General features: G+C 36.7%; 2 protein-coding genes across 2 annotated transcripts in view; one reads left to right on the forward strand and one right to left on the reverse strand.

The window, feature by feature from the left end:
- The window catches only part of LOC115220855 (cytochrome c oxidase assembly factor 3, mitochondrial), a 6921-nt gene extending 665 nt beyond the window's left edge, over window positions 1-6256 (forward strand). The window contains exon 2 of the mRNA XM_029791032.2: window positions 6082-6256. Coding sequence (XP_029646892.1) covers window positions 6082-6173 — 92 coding nt within the window. The 3' untranslated portion in view covers window positions 6174-6256. The remainder of the gene's footprint in view (window positions 1-6081) is intronic.
- Window positions 6257-15821: 9565 nt separating this feature from the next.
- On the reverse strand, window positions 15822-22036 carry LOC115220913. Its single transcript, XM_029791114.2, has 3 exons — window positions 21885-22036; window positions 18768-19075; window positions 15822-16023 (listed from the first exon to the last, which is right to left on the reverse strand). Exons 2-3 carry the CDS (start codon window positions 19030-19032, stop codon window positions 15863-15865), a joined length of 426 nt encoding a protein of 141 aa, XP_029646974.1. The 5' UTR covers window positions 19033-19075; window positions 21885-22036; the 3' UTR covers window positions 15822-15862.
- Between the last annotated feature and the right edge of the window lie 1615 nt (window positions 22037-23651).

The raw sequence follows: 23651 nt of genomic DNA on the forward strand, positions 1-23651 counted from the left end.
GTTTTGCAATATTACTGTTATTTGGGACCTCATCACTGGTTCTCCACCGTGTCTCTTTTTCTTAGTTCATACTCTTCAATAAAAATTTTATCGATATTCGATCTGCAGTTGTTGAGACGATGATTGTCATAACTTGGGCATATACAAATTAAAAGCAAAATGTGTGTGAGAATTCCAAGTCAACTCATATCTCACGGATATATAATTAAAGCCCCTCTTTTTGTTGGGGATTATCTAGGACAACATTATGTAATATGTTCTTTTCTTATTTAATATGGTAGGGCGTAATTTTAGGTCAGTGTGGTTGCTATTTCTAGGTGGCCGATCACACCGGCTCTGTTTCAAATCTAGATCGTACTGGTGAAATTATTTTATAAAATACTTCTGATTTTTATGGCTAACTCCAATAACATTTTGATTACTATAGTTTATTTTCTATAATACTAATGAGAAAGACGAATTAAATATCATCATCGTTTAACGTCCGCTTTCCATGCTGGCATTGTTGGACGGTTTAAGTGAGGACTGGCGAGCCAGATGGCTGCACCAGGCTCCAATCTGATCTGGCAGAGTTTCTACAGCTGGATGTCCTTCCTAACGTCAACCACTCCAAGAGTGTAGTGAGTGCTTTTACGTGCTACAAGCACGAGGGCCATTCAAGCAGTACTGGCAACGGCCACACTCAAAAGGTATTTTTTATGTGCCACCTGCACAGGAGCCAGTCCAGTGGCACTGGCAACGACCTCGCTCGAATGTTGTCTTTCACGTGCTGGTAACAATCATACTCGAATGGTGCTTTTTACGTGCCACTGGCACGAGATCCAGTCAGCGACCCTGGCAACAATCATGCTGGGATGGTGCTCTTAGCACTCCACTAGCATGGAGTCCTCAGTCAAATCGTCCAACCCATGCTAGCATGGAAAGCGGACGTTAAATGATGATGATGACATATATATAATGTGGCTCCAGCCACATTATTGCGTTGCCTGTATTGCTGAGAGCATAATAGACGCAAAAGCATTAACTTTCTGACTGGCCATAATCAATGACTACATTAAAGATGTTTATATAATGTATGTGTTTAAACACACAGGTTGTCAAAAATTCCATCGATTGTGTAAAATTAACGGTTTTTGTTCAGTTTATCGCTTGATTACACTACTTTGTGCAAGAATTACTGTATTTAGATATTCTGTAAATGTACTGACAGTGTAGGGTTTCAGTCTAAGGTAGACAATTCGTATGTGTAAAACGATCTTGACTAGACTTCACTATGCTGATGAGCTTCAGTAAGGTGAAAATACATCCATAGTTGTTTCCCTGTACGAGACTCATCAGGTTCCTTTAGGCATGTTAATTCTGTGCAGTTGTAATTTGTGGAAATTATCTCCCTTTCTTTTCAAATTTCCCAACAACTGGCTGTTGTTTTCATTCTCTAATTCAAAGCCACAGTTATGCACAGCAACTATTGAAACCAAGGACTTGTGTACTGAAACGTTGTCCTGATGAAATAAGACCCCTTTTCTCAGTTTTCCTGTGCATTTGGTCTTGATAGCCTTTTGTGATTGCCTCAGCAAGGTGGCATAGTACTCTCCGTTGGTGGAATGGCCCTTTTGAAGATACCCAATACGCACAGTGTTTTATGCATCTTAAAAAACTGATTCCATCACCTTCCATGCAGATGAAACGACCTTGGCCTTCTTTGGAGCAGGTGAGAAGGGGTGTATTCACTGCATGGATTATCTCATTGTCTCTGGCTTAAAGTGACGAAGCCAACACTCATCCTGGGTTAGGAAATGTTCAAGGAAACCAGCTGGATCTGCCTTGAACAATGTCAGATTTTCCTGAGATGTAATCGGCCTGGTGTGCTTTTGATCAGGTGTTAAAAGATGTGGCACCCACCAAGCAGAAACCTTCATCATGCCAAGTTCGTTGTGCTGAATATTCTCAACACTTTCACAGAATATGCTAAATGCATTGGCTATTTGATTTATAGTCTCTTGTCTTTCATCTATCACCATGTGGTGAACACAGTCAATATTTTCCTTGGTGGTGGGAGTTACAGGATATCCAGACCTTGGGTTGTCTTTTAGACTCTCCCTTCCATTCCCCTCCCAAATTCAGACTTTTGCACTGTTGATAAAGCTAGAGTGTCATCCCCTAATGTAGCAACCATGTCTGCAAGAATGTTGTTGGGGCTAAACTCTTTTTGTGTGGGTACTTGATAATACCAAATTTTGTTGATTTCCAAGAGAAGTCACTTCTAGTTAGTTTTGAAAGCTTTGAACAGTCAATTGTCAGCTTAGCTGGAAGGAAACAATGAAGTTATTAAGAGGAAGAGTTTGGAATTAATGCATGCAAGATTTCATAGCTCTAGCATCACTCATTCATATTCAGCCTATGAACTTTTCAGCCCACCATTGTAATCAATTGTTTAATTAATCATTCAGTTAATCAGTCCAGAAGATGTGTTTGCCTAAGTCCTTTTGTTGCCATTTGTGACTTCTTCAGTGACTTGTCTTCTCATCTCCAGATCAACTTCAGGTCATAGTGACCCTCCTGAGACAAAACTTCAGTCTTTACTTTTAACCTTCCAGTGTCACTTGTCATTTTTCTTCTCTCCTTGCAAAATGTGACAAGTTGTTTTTCTTTTCTCTCACATAACTGGTGTAAAGGCCATTTCTTGCCCTTTCCCTGTCAGAGCACTACAATTACTGTAGTTAAAATTACAATATTTGCTCCTTCAGTTCCAGAATACTTCTCATAATGCTCATCAAAGGGACCATTGGATGTTGAGGAGGATTTAGCTTCTAATAATTTCAGGTTGAACAACTGTGCAGATATTCCGTCATTGGCTTGTTCAGTCACACCCCAGCCATATGTACAACTCTATCCTAACAGCATCACTTCTCAACCAATTCTAGACTACAGATATCCTAGGGAGTTAAGAAGCTTTGAAGGGAGCAATGAGCAGTACACTAACTTTAAATTACTACTACTACCTATACTACATAAGGGTATAAAGATTTGGGTTTCAAAAAACATTGGAAAATACTAATTTAGACGAACATTCAGGTACATTTTCAATATCTCACAACACTACCAGTCATCCACCTACAAAACATATCTCTCACTCCATTAAGACACTGTATTACACCCCAGAACACCATTACAAAACTTCTAAATATGCTATCTTTCTCATTAATTCCAGACAACCACAAAAAGCTCATACAAAATAGCATTTGTGTCAATAACCTTATCACACCCAAACATTGCTAGGGTACATGCCACAAGAATAATAAATGCAGAAGTACAGCTATCATACTCTGAATGAATCCATGTTGCCTGTATCTGTTGTGGCTAACAGCCAAATCAACAGATATACAAAAGTAGAGAATACAGTGGAGATAGCAACATACCTTGACTGCCACACTGCACATACCAGGAAAGTCCAGTATGGTCCATAATTTAGCAGAGATATTGTATATCAAGAAGACTAGATCTGTAGATTAACCCTTTCATTACCAAACCGCCCAAAGCTGCCCGAAAAAAATTTTGGTTAATGTGATCAAACTGCCCAAACCCGCCCGTATTTACCTATTCATATTAAATGAGAATATCAGAGCAAATCTCTTTAGTACATTTGTGAAAACACATATTATACTTCGTAAACAGTTCAACTACAGTTTTGTACAACAATCGAAGTGTAATTTTAATTCCGAGATTTTTTTCCGAAATTTGTTCCTATTGTGTTTTCAAAATTTGTAATTCTGACAAAAAATGGATACGAATTTCATTATATCAAGCAGCGATTCAGAATTGGAAGGATTTTCTACTGAAGACCTTCATAAATCTAACTCTATGACTGAAAAAAAAAAGCACGTGGTATTTGATAATGAATCTGATGTTTCATTTTCCGAAAGTGAAAACAGTGAATCCGAGAGCTCCGACAGCGATAAAGAAAATGAATTGGCTCCTGAATGGAGTGAAAATTTAGAAACTGTTTCTTTCGGTGATTTTTCTGAAGAAACTGGACCAAGCCACAGACTTTCCCAGGAGAGTAAAGCCTTAGACTATTTCTTTTTACTTTTTCGAATGAGCCTATTTGAAATCATTATGGCGGAAATGAACCGTTACGCTAAATGTAAACAAAGCGAAAGAAAGGATAGTTAGTGGTTTCCTGCAACCTTAAATGAAATTAAGGCCTATTTTGCCATAAATATTATGGGTATCAGAAAGTTACCCAGAATAACAAATTCTATCGTAAAATTTTGTTGTATACCCAATTGAATATTAGCTAATAACACATTTTCTATAGCGATGTTTGAACAAAATTTTAATAATTTTATATTTTGTTGAATTTACCTGTATCTACCTGCAATTAGAGTCACTTTGTGACAAAAATTACAGTATAGAATTGGTTGAGAACATTTCATTAAATTATCTTCCAAAAATCCCATTAATATATTGATAAATAAAAAAGTTATAGTTGTTTAATGAAACCAAACTAAATTTATGATTATGTTAGAAATTAATTGAAACACATAAGGGGTGTATTTTGGTCAGAAATATAGTAATGAAAGGGTTAATGTTGCCATCAACAGACCAGCTAACTACCATAGATCTACTTAGCCAAGATTACAAGCAATAATAATATTGCTGGTGTTTTCACTCAAATAAACAGAAGCAAGCAGCTGAAATGGGGTTTCTTTGAGGGGTCTCTGGAGTAACATTATTTGACAGGATGCATAGCTTGGAGATTAGGGAGCCTCTCTGGGTCAAGCCACTCCATATTGAGAGGTCATGGTTGTGGTACTTTGGACATGTGATTAGAATGTCCCAGGAAAGAATTGCAAGATGGATTCTTCAAGCCAACTGGCAGAAGACCTAGGTGTAGGTTAAGGACAAGATGATTGGATAGTCTCAGTTGGTTGCACTTGGGAATCCAGCCAGAAAATCTTATGATGGTTGTTTCTGATAGGACCCTATGGAGGAGGAACTCAAGAACTCTCCACAACTTTCCTAGGAGAAGATGGATGAATGGATAGATGGAATAAGGTTCCTGGGTTATTTACAGACATTTGTTTCTTAAGGGAGTGAGAACTGGCCTTTGTACTGGGTCATAGGGGTGAAACATTGTCCTTATACTGATTGTTTTCCTTGGTGGTAGTGATTTGCTCAACATTGATTACATTTTATGCAGAGAGAGAAAAGTTTTCTCCTACTATATAGTTGGGGAATGCCAGAAATTCTTATATAGGCATTAAGATAGGAAATGATAGCATTACAGCTTGTAGGAATTAGTTCAAATCTTGTCTAAGTCAACTTTATCTTTTATACTTCTGGGGCTAATACAACAAAGCTCCAGTCAAGTATTGAAACCTCTCCCCTTAGTGTTGTTATTATTTCTTACCCAGGTTGGTGGATTGGTTGAATCATTAAACTGTTAGAAAAATGCCTTAAAATACATTTTTCACCTCTTTACATTTTGAGTTCAAATCTTGCTGAGGTCATCTTAGCCTTTCACCCTCCCAGAGTTGATAAAGCAAATTACTGGTCAAGTCAGTCATATCAACTAACCCTGCTCTCCCCAAAATTGCTGGCGTTGTGCCTAAATCAGAAACAGTTTTAATCCATGTTAGAATGGAAAAGGGGGAGTGAAATGAATGGAAGGTGGTGGTTAGCTGAGTTGGTAGAGTTCTGGAAGAAATATTTGTGGTTTTTCTTTCAGCTTTCTTCATTCTCGGTTCAAATCCCTCCTTCAGTCAACTTCACGTTTCATCCCCCTTGGGCTGCTGATATCAATTAAGTCTCTCCTCTCAAATTTGCTGGCCTTGTGATGGATTCACATGAGTTGTTAGATAGTCACACAAATTGCCTTGTGATATTTCTTCCGGCTCATGTTCAGGGTTCAAATCCCACTGATGTCAACTTTGTCTTTTGTGGGGTTTTTTTCAAGGTCAATAAAATAAAGTACCAGTTGGGTACCTGGATTGAGTTAACTAACCTCCTCTTCATAAAATTGTTAGCCTTGTGCCTCAGTCAGAAATAATAATTTTTTTTTGCCTTAACCAATTGAAGATATCTATTCCATGACAGCCGTACGCCAAGAGAAATTTCTAGATGAATTTGATGCGCTCCCAAATAGTCAAAAGAAAGAACCTGCTTCTTAGTAACAAGAGAAAAAAACATGAATTTTTATTATTTGTACAAATAGTGATTATCATTATTATTGTTTTCATTATGCTTTAAAAAACTGGAATTAAAACTTTAAATTATTTATTATGAATTATCTGAATTTTTTGGGAGGAGTGGTGCTTTCTTTTTTTTACAGGCATAGCTGTGAGATTTAAAAGACCACTTTGAAGTTGCAGGTTTTGGATTTAATCCCACTGTGTGGAATTTTAGGTTTGTCTTTTGCTATAACTCTAAGCAGGCCAATATCTTCTGAGTAAATTTGATTGATGGAAACTGTATAGAAGCCCAGTATATTTGTGTGTGTATCTGTGTTTGTCTGTCAGTATCTTGTTTTTACACAACACTGTTTGGCAACTTCTGTTAATTGTTTTACATCCCTGTAACTCAGTGGTCTGGAAAATTAGTAATAAAATAAATACTGGGCTTAAAACATTAGTACTGAGGTTGATTTGACTGACTAAGGCCTCTAAGGTGCTGTCCCAACATGACCACTGTGTAATGACTGGAACCAGTAAAAAGTAATGAAAAAATTCTTTTATGTCACAAAATGTATTGTTTAAACTTCTTTCTGCTGTTGAGCCTGCCTTAGTGGTTCATTTTATAGAAGACATCCAGAAAATTGTACACCAATTTGAATATGTGGCATTAGCATCTGGCTTGTCAATAAATTTTAAAAAAAAACAGTGCAGTCTTGTACCAACCTAAACCCAGAGCATAGGAACATAAACCTCTGACCATGATGACTGCAAATCAGCCACTGAGCATGGTTGAAATGTGCGCATATTTGAGTTGCGTAATATTTGATGACAACAGTCTGAAAATGATGAAGGATTTATTTCATTTTTAAATGGATATATTCTTGATATTGTTTAATTTTGACTTGTCTGATGCTACCATGTATATACAAAGGGTGATGTGATTCTGAAGCTTTTCAAATACATTTTGCAGCTGAGGTTCAGTTATGGCCTGAAACACATTCATCACCCTAACCAGGGAACCATATATATATAGAATGAGGCTATGTTGAATAATCAGTAGTTTGTATTCCTGGAATATTAGGCTATGAGAAAATGGAGGAGAGATGAAGTAGAAATCAAAAGTATTGAAATAGCTAAAAAAAATCATAGGCGCAGGAGTGGCTGTGTGGTAAGTAGCTTGTTTACCAACCACATGGTTCCGGGTTCAGTCCCACTGCGTGGCACCTTGGGCAAGTGTCTTCTACTATAGCCTCGGGCCGACCGAAGCCTTGTGAGTGGATTTGGTAGACGGAAACTGAAAGAAGCCCGTCATATATATGTACATATATATATGCGTGTGTGTGTTTCTCTGTCTGTTTGTCCCTCTAGCATTGCTTGACAACCGATGCTGGTGTGTTTATGTCCCCGTTACTTAGCGGTTCGGCAAAAGAGACCGATAGAATAAGTCCCTGGGTCGAGTTGCTCGATTAAAGGCGGTGCTCCAGCATGGCCGCAGTCAAATGACTGAAACAAGTAAAAGAGTATCTTATGCGGGTTGTGTGGTAAGAAGTTTGCTTCCCAACCACATGGTTCTGGGTTCAGTCCCACTGTGTGGCACCATGGGCAAGTGTTGTCTACTATGGCTTCAGGCCGACCAATGTCTTGTGAGTAAATTTGATTGATGGGAACCGAAAGAATCCTGTCATATATATCATCATCATCATCCAGTGTTTTAAATCCGGATTTTGTCCCCGTTAACGGGAGTGGCCAGATCTACCTCAATGCCATAGCAACCTTTGGGCTGGCTGGTGCCCATTCTCCTTGCTATCATGAGGCTTTTTTGGAGCTGGATTTTCTACAGGGAGCATGCCCTTGCTTACCTCCAACCTCAGTTTCTAGACATGAGTGGTCCTGAAACCAAAGCCTCTACCACAATTTTTAAGAAATATAGTGGAAAACTAGTTCAGGAAGGTAGAGACCCCCTTATATACATAAGGAAGATTCAGTTGAATTAGGTACTTAAATTGAGGCACCTCATTAGTTTAGAATAATATACACACTTTGATAAAGTCGATCATGGAATGCTATGTCATAAAGTGCGTGATCTTGGCATAGTTGGAAAATTGGGAGAGTGGCTTCATGACTTTCTGAAGGATAGAAGTCAGGTGGTAGTAGCCAATGGGGCCACTTCCACTAACACGCAAATAGTGAGCGGTGTTCCGCAGGGCACTGTTTTGGGACCACTACTGTTCATAATGGCCCTCCCAGACATGCCCTCAGCCACGATCACAAGTTATGCAGATGATACAAAAGTTTCACTGGCAATACAGAACCCTGAAGACACTAAGCACCTGCAATGTGAGCTGGACAAAATATACAAGTGGGCTGAAAAGAATAGCATGCAGTTCAATGCTGAAAAGTTTCAAGCTCTATGCTATCAGCACGCAAAACTAAATGCAATACCCAATAAATACACTGGACCTGGAGGGACTGCAATCCCAGAGGCACAATCAGTGCGAGACCTGGGTATTTACATGAGTGATGATGCAACCTTTCATGTGCATGTTGCTAAATTGGCAATGAAATGTAGGCAGCTGACCGGATGGATTCTTAGAACCTTCAAAACAAGAGACCAGGAAACCATGATGGTCCTCTGGAGGACACTTGTCCTAAGCCACTTTGACTATTGCTCTCAGCTATGGTCACCATCCAGTGTCAAGTTAATCACAGAACTTGAGGCGATCCAACGAAGAAGATAGCCTCTGTGCAGCATATAAGCTATTGGGAAAGACTCAAGAGATTGAGACCCTATTCCTTAGAGTGTAGGCGAGAAAGATATGCCATAATATACATCTGGAAGATCCTAGAAGGACTTGTCCCAAACTTTGGCATCGAGAGTTACACAAATGCCAGAACTGGGCGCCACTGCATAGTGCCAAGGACTCCAAATTTGCCATCAAGATGTAGGACAAGATACTGTGATAGCCTGGGCTTCCAAGGCCCATAGCTCTTCAATATCCTCCCAAAGAACCTAAGAGACTTGCATGGGGTGGATGCAGATGTCTTTAAAATGAAACTGGATCTCTTCTTGTCAGGTATCCCAGATGAACCAACTTTACGGCAGGAGGTGCAGATGAGAGCAGCTGCATCGAACTCTCTCATGCACCAAATGGCAATTGCTAAAAAGCATTCATGAAGTAAAATCATGTTGCAACACCAAATGGCGGTGCCCCAACATGGCCACAGCTTGTGAGCTGAAACTAGATAAATAAAGAACACAACAATATTATGTTAAATATCAAACTTGGCACATAAGTACTAGTTGGATGATATTCATACAGTGTATGTAAGACTATTAGACCCAGCTGAGTAAAGAAATCTGTTCTTGAGCTATTCAGATATATACATTATAATATTAAATATACAGTCCATAATATTTATGAAGAGCAGATTCTGAGACAGGTGAATAAAATATAAATGAGTACCAGTAGAGGTACAGGTGTCAATCTATTATGGCTGCTTCTAATGACGCCTTTAATTGATTAATGAAAGCATTACATCCTTATAAAGAAACCGTTTTCGTCAGATGAATTCATGAACTTCAAAATGATTTAACATAGTTTAAAACTGTCAACCGAAACAGTAGCAGAATCACTGTAAATGTTTTGCACCATGGATTCTAAACTATGTTAAATCATTTTGAAGTTCGTGAATTCATCTGACGAAAATGGTTTCTTTATAATGATATAATGTTTTCATTAACCAGTTACAAGAGTCATTAGAAATGGGAGTAATGGATTGACACCTGTACCTCTACTGTTACTCATCTGAAGCTAGTATGATTCACTGGTTGTGTAATGTCAGTGTGCACACATGACAGAGTGCAAGCACCCTGAGAGAAATGTTGGATATAAAAAGCATCAAATGTGATGTACAAGTGAGACGACTGGCGCTTGTATGGTCATGTGCTGTGTATGGATGAGGAGAGCTGTGTGAAGAAGTGTCACACCCTAACAGTGGAAGAGAGAGACCCAGGTGGAGAAGCACGTCCTTTGAATGCTGGCTCTCACAGAGGCAATGATGAGACTGAGACCATTGGAGATATGCTGTGATTGAGAAAACCCGGCAAATAAAGTGAGATCACAGCCGTAGCCTATAGCAGTGTTGCATAACCAGCCCATTTAAAAGTATCCTTGAATCATCGGGCAATATGCTACACTTGAGAAGACCTATAGAGTCAAGTAAAAGTAAAAGTAAAATCAAAGAAAAAAGAAGTACAGAGTTTTCTGAAGAAGCTAGAGGGCTGGAGGGAGGGGGTCCTGTCCTGGCCTGAAGACCCAGATTGGCCTCCACAGATAACTGCAGAGGTCATAATGGAGGATGATATGTTCAGAGTGATGGATTCCCTTCCCAAGGACAAATACAGTTTTGCTTTCTGGAGCCCCAACTTAGAACTGCAGGAGACATATTGCCTGGTCGGGAAGGAAAGGTAAGAAGCCTTAGTGCCTCATTTGAAATTTGAATTTGTTATTTTTGGTCAGAGGCTCAGCGCCTCAACTTGTAAGGACGATTGCATCCATTCTTTGAACTTTGGTAAGAGGTATAATACCTAATTTTGTGTTGAGAAAAAGAGAACAATATTTTCCGGAAGCAGCAATCAGCGGGCATTGTCTGCTTCCCCCACCAACCATCTTTTCGTTTTTTTCATTCCATTATCATTTGTGCCTTTGTTCAGCCTGCAGCTACATCTTTGTAAGGCTGTACGGCCAATTTATGAAATAAAGTAGTCTCCTTCGTTTCCAATTTCTTGTAAAAACATAACTAGCAATGGAGAAATATTACCTTGCTGGGAAGTTGGTGTGGTTTGGTGACAGAAAGGGCATCAGGCTGCAAAAAATCTACCTCAAATTCTGCCTGCCCATGTGAATGCGGAAAAGCAAATATTAAAACAATGATAAGTGATGAGATTCAAGCGTTTCTTTTTTTTTACAGAATATTTCATAGCAACATTATAATTCCTTTTTGTATATTGTGAAAATGATTTCATCTTCAATATGAAAGCCTCAGCTGGCTTTATTTTATGAAATAAAAATTTGATTATTATTGTATATTTTACAAGTGGTGTGGATTGAAAAAGGAGTATACCAGAAGGGAGATAACTAACCTCACTGGCATCTATTTTGTATTATAATATAAATTTTATCCACCATAAAAGTCTTAGTGAAATACAATTAACTTTGATTTTTTTTTAAATCCCATTATTCTTCTAAACTAAAAGAACCATTTATTTGCCCTGAATGAGCAGACCTATGACCAAAGATATTCCAACTATGATTGCTCAATCTGTTTTTATATTTAAGACCACAATGTCCTGTGTATCCTATTTTTAAGAAGGGTGTGATTTCAGGGAGATTTAGCTGCTATTTCAAATAGATTAAGTCATTATATAGAAGCTCCCTCATATGATCTGTTCCCATCTCAAGGAATATGGTACTTCCTATCATTTCAGTTAAAAACCATTAAGAAAGTTTTAAAGAATTAATATTTCATCTATGACAAAAGAATTGTTTCGAAAATGGTTAAATTCCTGAAAATTGGTAGGAAGTTCCAGCCCACAAATGGACTTGGAAAAATTGAAACATCATCAAAAATATTAGCTAATATCAATCCTGATAATATCAATCCTGATAAACTAAACCAATAAGCAAAGAAAATCTTGATAAACTAAACCAATAAGCAAAGAAAATCTTGCCATGACCATCTCTTCATTTTGTATGCCCTGATAGCATTATCCATAAAAAATCTCTTTTACTCTTTTGTTTCAGTCATTTGACTGCAGCCATGCTAGAGCACCGCCTTTAATCGAGCAAATCGACCTTGTGTCCATGAGCTGAGCAGTGATGAGCAATCAAACCAGTGGAGATTGTGGCTCGTTGATTTTTGTTGTCACTTAAAGCATGCGGAACCCATGCTCAATAATTCTGAACCAGTGTGGGAGCATTCCATTTTCTCTGCCAGTTCCCTTGTCGTTTGATGAGAATTTTCATGCAAAAGTTGGTGTAATCGCTCTTCATCGAACTCAACTGCGTCTTTGAGGTAAAAATTACCATTTTTGAACTTGGCATACCAATCACGAGCGGTTCTTTCAGCTATGGCACCCTCTCCATACACAGCACAAATGTTGCAAGCAGCTTTTGCGGCCTTAGAACCTTGATTAAAAGCGAAAAGAAAGAGGTGACATTCCATTTTAATGATCTGAAAATAAACAAAAATTAACTAGTAAAAAAAAAAAGATTCAAAATGATTCAAAAATAGATTCTTGAAAAAAATAGATTCCAAAATTTAAAAAAAATGGCGGAAACTTAGTTGCCAACCCAGTATATCAATTAAATTTTCCTCAAGCTAAATTTTACAGTCATATTGAGAAAGAAAAAAGACATATTGTGTAATGTGGTTGTAGATACATTATGGCTGTGAAAATGGCACTGGAAGACTGGTGATCATAGGTCTGCTAGTTCAGGGCTGACCCAGAGATACACAACATTAATGGAAAAATCAGAGTTTAACTCTTGGTGCTAACTCACCTGAAACTGCTTCTGGTTGTAAGACACCAACTTTGTGTTTTAAAGTGTTTAAGTTAAAACCTTCTACCAAAGTTTCATGCTTATTTATGTCCCAAACACCAGTTTAATAATGACAAAGTTGGTTTATTAAATTTTTCATTGTTTTCAAAATTAATATGCTAACATAAGCATTAAAAACAAAACCAATTAGGATTTAAAAATATTAATCTTTTTATTGACAAGATTCTCCTTTATATAAATGACTTGATAGATACATGAAAAAACTCAACTAAAAGTATAAAAATACAAAGAGATAAAAACTATTGTTATATAGAAAAATAAGTGAAATATAAATGTCTTGGGGTTTCAAACAATATCATCTTGCTTTGACTCACTTTTAAAATTCCATCAATTTATATGACATGGAAAGAAATTTGTTTGGATATATTTTTAAAACACTTTTCAATTATTTATATGTATAGCTTTTGGGGTTTTTATTTTTTTGTGATTAAAAAAATTTTTAATTGGTTATTTATTTCTACAGGAAAAATTTGAATAATATATCTTTTTAATATTTTTTTTTACCATAAATAATTAAAAATGAGAGTAGTGATAGCGAATCATCAGCTGTTTCTTAATTAATTAACTGTATTAATATGTGAACTGGGTTTTCTTTCTCCTGTTTGTACAGCCTAACATTTGTGTGTAATTTACCATCTTTTTAGGTATCATACCTTACAGGAACCAATGAACATATCCTGACCCCTATAGAACTATGTGTTCACCCTTTCTATGTTCAATTATCATCAACCCACACCAGCCTCTTTGGGAGCCTTCATCTCATCATCTTTTTTGGTATGCATATAAGGTTATGAGCACACATGATTGTATGAATGTATGTATGTGTATTGTATGTATATATGTGTGTGTGTGTGTGTGTGTGTATGAATGAATGCACACATACACACACACACAGAGAAATGTATAGAAAGAGTGGAGGTACACAGTGAAATGATTAGGCAACTGAATTTATGATTGTCAGCTCATAGGTTCAGTTCTCAGACTAGTAGTAAATTGTACCCTTAAGCATCATGTTAAATGATGATGATATATATATATATATATATATATATATATATATACATATATCATCATCATTTAACATCCATTGTCCATGCTGGCATGGGTTGGATGGTTTGACCAGGGCTGGCAAGCTGAAGGGCTGCACCAGACCCCAATCTCATTTGGCATGTTTCTATGGCTGGATGCCCTTCCTGACACCAACTATATATATATATATATATATATATACAGACAGACAGACAGATAGATAGGTAGATAGATAGCATAGCACCTTGGGCAAGTGTCTGCTACTATAGTCTCGGGCCAACCAAAGCCTTGTGAGTGGATACGGTAGATGGAAACTGGAAGAAGCCCATCATATATATGTATGTGTGTGTGTTTGTCCCCCAACATCGCTTGACAGCTGATGCTGGTGTGTTTACGTCCTTGTAACTTAGTGGTTCGGCAAAAGAGACCGATAGAATAAGTACTGGGCTTACAAAGAATAAGTTCTGGGATCGACTTGCTTGACTAAATGTGGTGTTCCAGCATGGCCACAGTCAAATGACTGAAACAAGTAAAAGAGATAGATAGATGTGTCTGTGGTGGTTAGTGTGTATATATATGTATGTATATGTTGTTTATACATCATGTAGATGTCCTGTTAGACAGACCCATCATGTCATGTCAACAGGGTATAATCAGGATTTTGGTACTGACATTCCAACAGGAACATTCTAAATCATTGGTGCCAAATATTGATGATACAGTATTTAATGATTTGATTTAATCAAGTTTATTTGGTGACCATCACAAAAAGAAAAAGAAAAAACAAAGAAAAAAGTGCAGTTTTGTCGTTTAGCTCAGGTCAACCCTGATCAAGTAAACTTATGACCCAAGGTATTCTACCTTTTGTCTTATTGAAATATAATTTATTTCTGAAGACATTAGGGTATTTGAAGCTGACCTGGCTGATGATGATGATGATGATGATGAAAAATTACAAAGTGTCTTATAGGAAAGTTTATAACACAAACTGGAATGTTTCAAAATTTAATAATAAAAATATAATTTTACTTCACAAAAGAATTTAGTATATTATTAATGTTTGTAATTATCATAATTAGAATAGTAAAAAAATAAAAACAAAAATTACTATTTTTAATTAAATTAAAATATTTCTAATGTAAAAATGTCAACATTTAGGTAATGTCAATGAATATGATTTCAATGTCATCAGAACCAGATTTGAGGTAAGATTTGGAGGACAGAAAAGAGAAGAGGAAGAAGCTACACTGTAACGGCTGGTTACGTTTGATGAATTGATTGCAATACCTGGTCTTAATTCCATTTAGGAAACTTGTCAGTGGAATTCTTTTAGTGCAGGGTACATAGTGTGTGTGTGTGTGTGTGTGTGTGTATATGATATATGTGTGTGTGTATATGTATGTATGTGTATATGTATGTATGTATATATACATATATATATATATATATATATATATATATATATATATATATATATATATACACACACACACACACACACACACACAAACACACCTGCTAAATAAAAATAACATTATAAACAAGCAGATATATCAAGTAAATAGGAAGTGTGTATGTGCGTGAATAAGGCATATATAAATAAATATATATATATCTCATCAGTAGATCATATATCCAAGAAAGAACCACACTCTAAAGGACACAGCAGTAAAATATATATATATATATATATATATATATTCTATAGCTTTGTCTACTTTGAGTTCTACTGTGAAAACAATTCTTTCGTATCATTTGATGTTTCTAATAAAAATTCTTATAATAATAATACACACATACACACACACATTATTTCTTTGATGCTAAGCCATTACTCTATCATTACTACAAATTGAATGAAGTCTCAGGTTTAATGAGTTATATATACATATGTATAACTAGGCTACTTTTTCCTGTGTATATACGCATGCATACACACACGCTTGAATGTATATAGATATGTATTGTTCATGAGGAAGGGAATAGGGGAAGGTCTTCTCTTTCTTTCTGTCCTAGTTCCACAAGAGATTCATCTTAATCAACATAAGGTACGGTACTCCAGATTAACAGTGCCGCAATCAGAAGCAGCAAAATAGTTGTACATATTAATCCGCTAAGGGCCACTCCATAGGCGTAGGTGCCACACAATGCTGCCTTCCTGTATTTACACCTGTGGAAATATGCTCGGGATTTTTCTGAGAACAAAAACGAAAGACAACTTTAGAAAAACATTTATATTTTATCCATAATAAGTATTATTAAATACGATGGCTTTTCTTCCGAACCTGGAGAGATTGTTGAAATGTTAGAGCAACGCTATTTTGATGTATGTAGTGTACAAGAAGTAAGATGGTGGGGAGCCTCAGCAAGATTCCTCGTAGGTAAGAGACAGAGACTGAAATTCTCTTGGGTCAGCAAGAATGATGAAATGGGTGGAGTAGGCATACTGTTAGCAGAAAAGTGGGTAGATAACGAATTAAGGTAGTCAGAATACATGATAAAGTAATTAAGATGAGACTTATAAGCAAATTAAAAGTTACATTTATCTCTGCTTATGCTCCTCAGTCTGGGCTGATTGATGAGCAGTAGGACCAATTCTATGAGATCCTTTTGCAGACCACCTCAATGACAAATGACGGAGACTTTGTTATTGTGGCTGGTGACTTCAATGGACATGTTGGACAGCACGTCCATGGATTCCAGGGAGTGCATGGTGGCTATGGTTTTGGACCTAGAAATGAGGAGGGAACAAGACTGCTGGAGTTCTGTGATGCAAATGATCTCATGATCTGCAACACTAACTTCAAAAAACCTGCTGTCCACCTAATCATCAGTCTGCTGAGCACATAAGATAGATTGACTACTTTCTTGCCAGGCAACAAGACAGATGGATGCTTAAAAATGCAAAGTCTTTCCCAGGTGAGAAGTGTACAACCTAACATAGGTTACTAGTTAGTGACTTCAAATTACAGCTAGAAAGACTCAGAGAAATAAACCAATCTGGAAAAGAAGACTATGGAAGCTCAAAGACCCAGCAAACAGAAAAATTTAGAGATTTACTAATGGAAGCTTCTGATGAAAGAGAGGAAGAGTTGGGAACATATAGCTTAGAGGACAACTGAAAGTTCCTATGGGACAATCTACTGGGGGCTACAGATGAAATCTGTGGTTGGTGCAGAGTCCCAGCTAGACCAAGGGTGACATGGTGGTGGAGCAAGGAGGTTGACAGTGCTATAAAAGCAAAATGACAGGCCTGGAAAGACTGGGAAAATGGTGGAAGCAGAGAATTATATCAGGTAACTAAATGGGCAATTAAGTGTCAGGTATACATAGCAAAAGGAGTAGCTGAAGGTAAGAGATTTGCAAATGTCCTACAACGTGAGGATCAGAGGTGTGAGGTGTTGAGGATTGCAAAACAGTGTATCAGAGAAAATAGAGATGTGGTAGGTGAGAAATGTGTGCGAATGGATAATGGAATGCTTGCGCTTAGTAACTCAGAGAAGAAAGATGCATGAAAGTGTCACTATGAAAGGTTACTAAACGTGGAAAATGGATGGGAGAAGGAGAATTTACCAAATATTGAACCAATTGAGGGACCAGCCATCAGAGTTGATAGCAGCATAATAGATAAGGCAATTAAGGACATGAAGTGATTCCTGGGCCATCAGGAATCACTGCTGAGATGATTAAAATTTCTGGTGACGTAGGATACAGCTTAGTCACCTGTAAAGTTAATCAGGTTATATAGGAAGGCATCATCCCCAATGACTGGTGTAGTAGCATTATAGTTAGCTGCTACAAGGGTAAAGGCGATGCCTTAGGTGAAAACAACTACAGAGGTATTAAACTACTAGACCAAGTCATGAAAATTACTGAGAGGGTTAAAGCTCAATTGATTAGAAATAGAATTAAACTAGATGAGATTCAGTTTGGTTTTGTATCTGGGAAGAGTACCACAGATGCTATATTCCTAGTGAGACAGCTGCAGGAAAAGTACTTGGTCAAAAATAAGCCATTGTACTTAGCCTTCGTCGACCTGGAGAAAGCTTTCACAGAGTTCCCCGCTCTGTTATAGGGTGGTCTCTAAGGAAGTTAGGAGTAGAGGAGTGGCTTGTTAGAGCTGCCCAAGCCATGTATAGTGGTGCTGTCAACCATGAATACAGTGATGAATTTAGCATTCAGGTAGGGGTTCACCAGGGCTCAGTTCTCAAACCACTCAGTCATTATAGTCCTCCAGGCCACAACAGAGGAATTCAAAACTGGGTGCTTGTGGGAACTGCTATATGCTGAGAACCTGGCTCTTATCACAGAATTTTTAGCACAATAGGAGAAGAAATTCCAGGTATGGAAACAAAACCTGGAATCAAAGGGCCTTAAAGTTAACCTAGCTAAGACAAAAGTGGTTGTTAGTAAGAAAGAAGATAAAACTTTCTTCCCATCAGGTAAATGGCCTTGCTCAATATGTAGCAAAGGAGTTGGAAGAAATTCCATTCGCTGCACCCAGTGTAAACTATGGACTCATAAGAGGTGCAGTGGAATCCCAGGTAGATTAACAGATAATCTTTGTATGTGACAAATGTGCAGGAACAGAAAAGCACTAAGAGTACACGGGACTTAGATTCTCTCAAATGCCCAGGAGGCTCTCTTGAAGTTGTAGATAGTTTCTGTTACCTGTCATGATGATGACAGAAACATGCACACACACATCTATTCTACCAAATTTCACTCACAAAGCATTAACGAACAGAAGGTTATGGCAGAGAAACTACATGGTTTCAAAACAGCTTCATCACTACATAGACATTCCTGCATTCATTGTTATCAGAAATTTATTTGTAGAGAGAATGTGGTAGAGATGAGCAAAGAAAGCAGTGAGGATTGTTTTAGAACCCCTCCCCCACTTCTAGAAGGTGTGAAGTAAATGATTAATATAACTTACCTGACAGCAATATTGCAAATATACCAAAGAGTGGATTGCAGAAAATGGAGCAGATCGAGAAACCTAAATAGTCAGGTGGCTTCTTAAGAGGGTCTGGTGTTTCTGTCAGAATTGGTAAGACATAGGAAGAATGTATAGTGTACACTGAGTGGAGGCTGTGCCGACTACCAGTGGTAGCCACGCTCAGTTGAGAAGACCAATTTTTGCGGTCCATCTCGTATTCACCAGCCTCAATGGCTTTGGATGAACCTTTGTCAGAATACATCTCCAGAAGTTCTGTGACTTTTCAGGTGATGTTCAAAGTTTATCTGAAATTAGAGAGAAATATCTGGGTGAAACTAAGAATGTTTTTATTCTTTCATTTTAAATTACAATTTAACCAACAAAGTGTAATGTGTGGCAGTAGTCATGGCAAGAGAGGTGGACCCCTAAGTTATAATGTCATAGTGTTGTTTTTGTAGCTCTAGGTCAGCTCTCATGCAACACACCTAGTATCAATGGTATTCCAACCATTACAGTTCCATCATTATTTATTTTAGTCTACATGACAAAATGTGCCTTACCATTTTTTTTTTTACTTAAAACAAGAGAGCATGATATGAGAAAGGTGAACCTTAAAGATGTTCACAAGCAGTTAAACCCTAAGTCGTGAGCAAGAGTGAAACCCTTAAATTGTGACCAGAAAGTTAGATCCTAAAATCGTGGATAGGAAGTTAGACACTAATGCCGAGACCCCGATATAAACCTTAAAATCGTGACTAAATAGGCAGAAGTCAGACCCTAAGGTCTTAATTTCAACGGAAAATTTACGAAAATAAAACCCCCAAAACTATAGTATTTACAAACATGGCCCATCCCACTAGTCAGGTTTTAGTATAAAATCCTTCCTTCTCAAATTTAAATTCTGTTTTGGAGCCAAATGTGGTCACTGGAACACACAGAAATAATCTAATCCCTCTGAAATTGCCCCTCACAACCAGAAACCAAACAAGTATTTTAAAAAGAAATAACACATTGGGCAACCCTAAATATATTCTAGAAAACCCTTTACGTGTTAGGCATAGCAGCCAAATTTAAATCATACCACCCATTAGTCCTTAATCCTCCCACCAAAATAATAATAATGCTTCAAACTATAGTAAACCGTTTACCCACACATTCCATCTCAATAGTTTCAAAGTCAAGGTCCATTTTCACTAATATCAAACTAGAAATAAGGAAACAATTTATAATGTAAACAAAAGCAACCAAACGACTCAAAGATTATAATTAAATATTTAATTTAAAACGAGCGCTTTAAGCTTCATTTACTTTCTTATACAAGACGTAATTTAATTAACAACTGCATTTCTTCGAAGGTAATTACTTGGTTTCAAAATTCAAGATAAACTGGATTGTGTTAGAGGATCGTATTACACACACTGTGTTTCAAATGTCACCATTTTCTTCATGGGTATATATATTTAAAATTAATTAAAAAAACAACATTATATTCTATAGCCATTTAATGACTGGTCGCCTTAGTCTTGGGAATAAATAGTCTCACTTATTCTTCTTTAATATATAATCTCATATATTCTTTAATTGTTAAGTAAAAGGAAGCAGATATCATCTAAACAACAACAATATTGTGTGTACTGGTAAACAATTCTGAAGTATATATAAATAGAGGGAAGTGCAGCTCAGAATCAAACGTTTTTGTCTGAGTTTAAAAGTTCTTAATTAAGGTTTGAGAGACGATACGTTAACCAAGAGCTAATGAAAAAGCAACAAGTTGGCCTGGAGAGCAGACGCATTTTAAAATTCATGTTTTTTCAAACACCATTGGCGGAAATAGCAATAAAAATTTTTATGACAATAATTTCTCAGATAGGCACAAAACCTGAGCAATTCTAGTACTCGAGTAGGATTATATCACGTCAACCACAAAAAGATGAAATGGCTCAGTCGACTTCTAAAAGAAACATAAATAACTTGAGGAATACATTTTATACGATGCTCTTCTAATTCTACAAATTCCCTGCAATAATTATTTTCCACAATGGAGAAAGAGTAAGGCTAAATTAGGTTAAATATATTACTGGTACTCAGGTGCACCTTCAGTAACCCATGGTTATTTCTAAAAGCTAACCATTTTTTTATCGTTTTGCTTAGAAGACATGAAGAATTATAAATTGTATTTCTTTAATAAGGAAATAAAAAGAAGATCAAACAAGAAATAGGTAACTGTGTACATAACTAATATTGTCCTTTTTTTTATTTCTGTATTTGTTAAACGGGTATCAGTTAAATTTGTAGGTGTTTGACCTGACAAATACAAGGTACCCCCCACCTCACCTAAAAATCCAGCCCAACTCCATTCTTTACTAATGAGAAAACGAAATAGTTTGCATATATATATAACCTTTCTTTAGCATAGTTTAAAAAGTCAAAAACTATATCAATTTTTCATAAGAATAACAATTCGTCTTTTCACCCCATCTTTTTACAATTCTTGCAGATCCCCTGCAAATATGAGAAACACACGCTTTCTCAATAAAAATAACATTAGTAACAGGTGGGATGTATTAAGGAAATCGGAAGTGCGTGAAACTTATACTGAGCACAAATTTTTACAATAAATTTGACGATTTGTTTCACACTATTGAGTCACTCCTTTAGTAAATGTTAGATTATTATTCTTAAACCTGCTTAAATTTAAACCCCAATCATATATATATATATATATATATATATATATATATATATATATATATATATATATAAATAAATATATGTGTGTGTGTATATATATATATATATATATATATATATATATTTATATGAGGGGGGGATAAAAGAAATGTTTGGGTTGAAAATTTAAAAGTTAACGAGTAATTGTAAGTTTTAACTATTTTATTTAAAACGGAATGTCCAAATTCAAGTCATAGAAATTGAAATATATAAAAAAAATATAGTTATATGAACGATGTATACTATTTAAATTTAAGATATAGCTCTCTCTCTCTCTCTCTATATATATATATATATATATATATATGTATGTTCATATTTGTTACATTAAACACATGTTGAGTAAACATTAGTAGGACTATATTAAATTATATGATTCCTTACCTTGCGGGGGGAAATAATTAGATCAAAAGTTAAGTTTAATCAATTAATGAGAGGTTCAACTAAACATTCCAATCGTTCAAGTACACACCTGGGCGCATGCGTACAAGCCACAGGTGTGGTCTTAACTGTTTTTATTATCTGTCATCAAAGGTAGACAGGAATAAGATAACAAGTCAAGCCAGGGAAGTAGCCTCTTATGCTGTCAATCGATCTATTAGAAATAGCAGCCAAATTTCCTTTACGTAGCATTCAACTATATTAAAAAGGGAAGGCTGAAACATGGGCCTAGATACACTGTCTTTGAATAATTGGCGAAATGATCAGTGTTGGAATGATTTTGATCATACACTCAATACTAACCTGGATTAAACAAAACAATCTGGCAGATTGCATGACTAAGAGTGGCACTCGAGTTTTGACCACAAAACTTAAACAAGGTCACCTCTCGCTCAAAGTAATAGGTTTGTTATATTATTAAGCAAATAGAAAGCAGCCCAATTAGTAACAGAAATAATGTTATTACTTTTTCTTCAGAAATTATTATAATCATTGTTAATGGACAGTTTTAGTATCATGACTTAATTTTAACGGAATTGTCGACCTTGTGTGTGTGTGTGTGTTCGTTTGTTTTAGGTTCGTTTTCCCATGCTGTTATGGGTTAGTTGATACTTCGAGACATTGTATCTCTGGTACTAATTAAGAAGAGAGGGCCCGGTGCGCGTACTCCTGAATCCGCGTTAGCTAGTCGTGACTAGTCGATCCTACAATTACTACCTAGCAAAGTAAATAAAACACAAAGTAAATAATTTTTTTAAACAAAGTAAATAAAACACAAAGTAAGGATAGACTAGTCAAGACTAGCTAGCGCGGATGCGCGAGTGCGCGCACCGAGACCACTCTTCTTAAGTAGTACCGTATCTCTTCCCTTGTTTCAAGTCAGAGATCACTTATTCAACATGGTATCGAAGATACTCGGTGCTCAGCAGTAGCGGTTCGTATATATAGGCACTGCAGAACTGCAGCACCCCCTATTTCCACTCGATATTATCGACGACATTCAATACAATGAGTTTTTTTTTCCTTTAATTCTTTCTTTATACATGTATGTTATATAATCCTTAAGCTTAATGTCAGTAGCTATACCCTACTTTATGAAAAAATACAAAAATCCTTGTATAAAACTGTACGCTTCACAGTTTCAGCAATGCGGTGTTTGGCTGTTGTGTGCATGCTCACATGTCCGAGATAGGAGGCTTCATGCTAGGGAGAGACAGCACTGTCGGTGAAAGGTAGTGTTTCTTTTTGACTCCACGTGTGTTATGCTTAAAAACGTGTTTATATTCTTGAATGTGATAAAGTGTAAGATTAGATTATTATCCTGCTCCCAGCTTCAGTATTGCTGCCAGGATTTGAAAATTAGGGCAGATTTTCCCCCCTTATTTTGTGATTTAGGGAGAATTTTTGAAAAACAAGGGGGAATTCGCAGCAGTGTTCAGTGAACAAATTAAACACACAGCCTGGCAGTGGCTAAAACATGAGCCGATCGAGTTTATGTATAAATATTCTTTTTATATGTTTGTTTCCTTTTACACAATATTAATACGATGGCTAAAGAATTTTCTGAAGCAACCCCCCCCCCCCCACTAATTTATTCTATGAGCTGCCATTGGTGCTCAGACTTTGTTGAGAGGAGAAACTATGAACAATACAGACCACCTCAATTTCGTACAAGTGGTTGCAGATGGAGCCTTGTGAACGGATTTGGAA

Source organism: Octopus sinensis, linkage group LG17 (assembly GCF_006345805.1).
Source record: "Octopus sinensis linkage group LG17, ASM634580v1, whole genome shotgun sequence".
Classification (NCBI taxonomy): domain Eukaryota; kingdom Metazoa; phylum Mollusca; class Cephalopoda; order Octopoda; family Octopodidae; genus Octopus; species Octopus sinensis.

What these genes read in the sequence shown, in the direction of transcription:
- LOC115220913 (XM_029791114.2), bottom strand. Translation starts at nt 19,032, where the DNA reads ATGTATTCTGACAAAGGTTCATCCAAAGCCATTGAGGCTGGTGAATAC. An exon ending in ATTTGCAATATTGCTGTCAG is followed by an intron (nt 16,024 to 18,767) that starts GTAAGTTATATT and finishes TTTTGTTCTCAG; the next exon opens with AAAAATCCCGAGCATATTTC.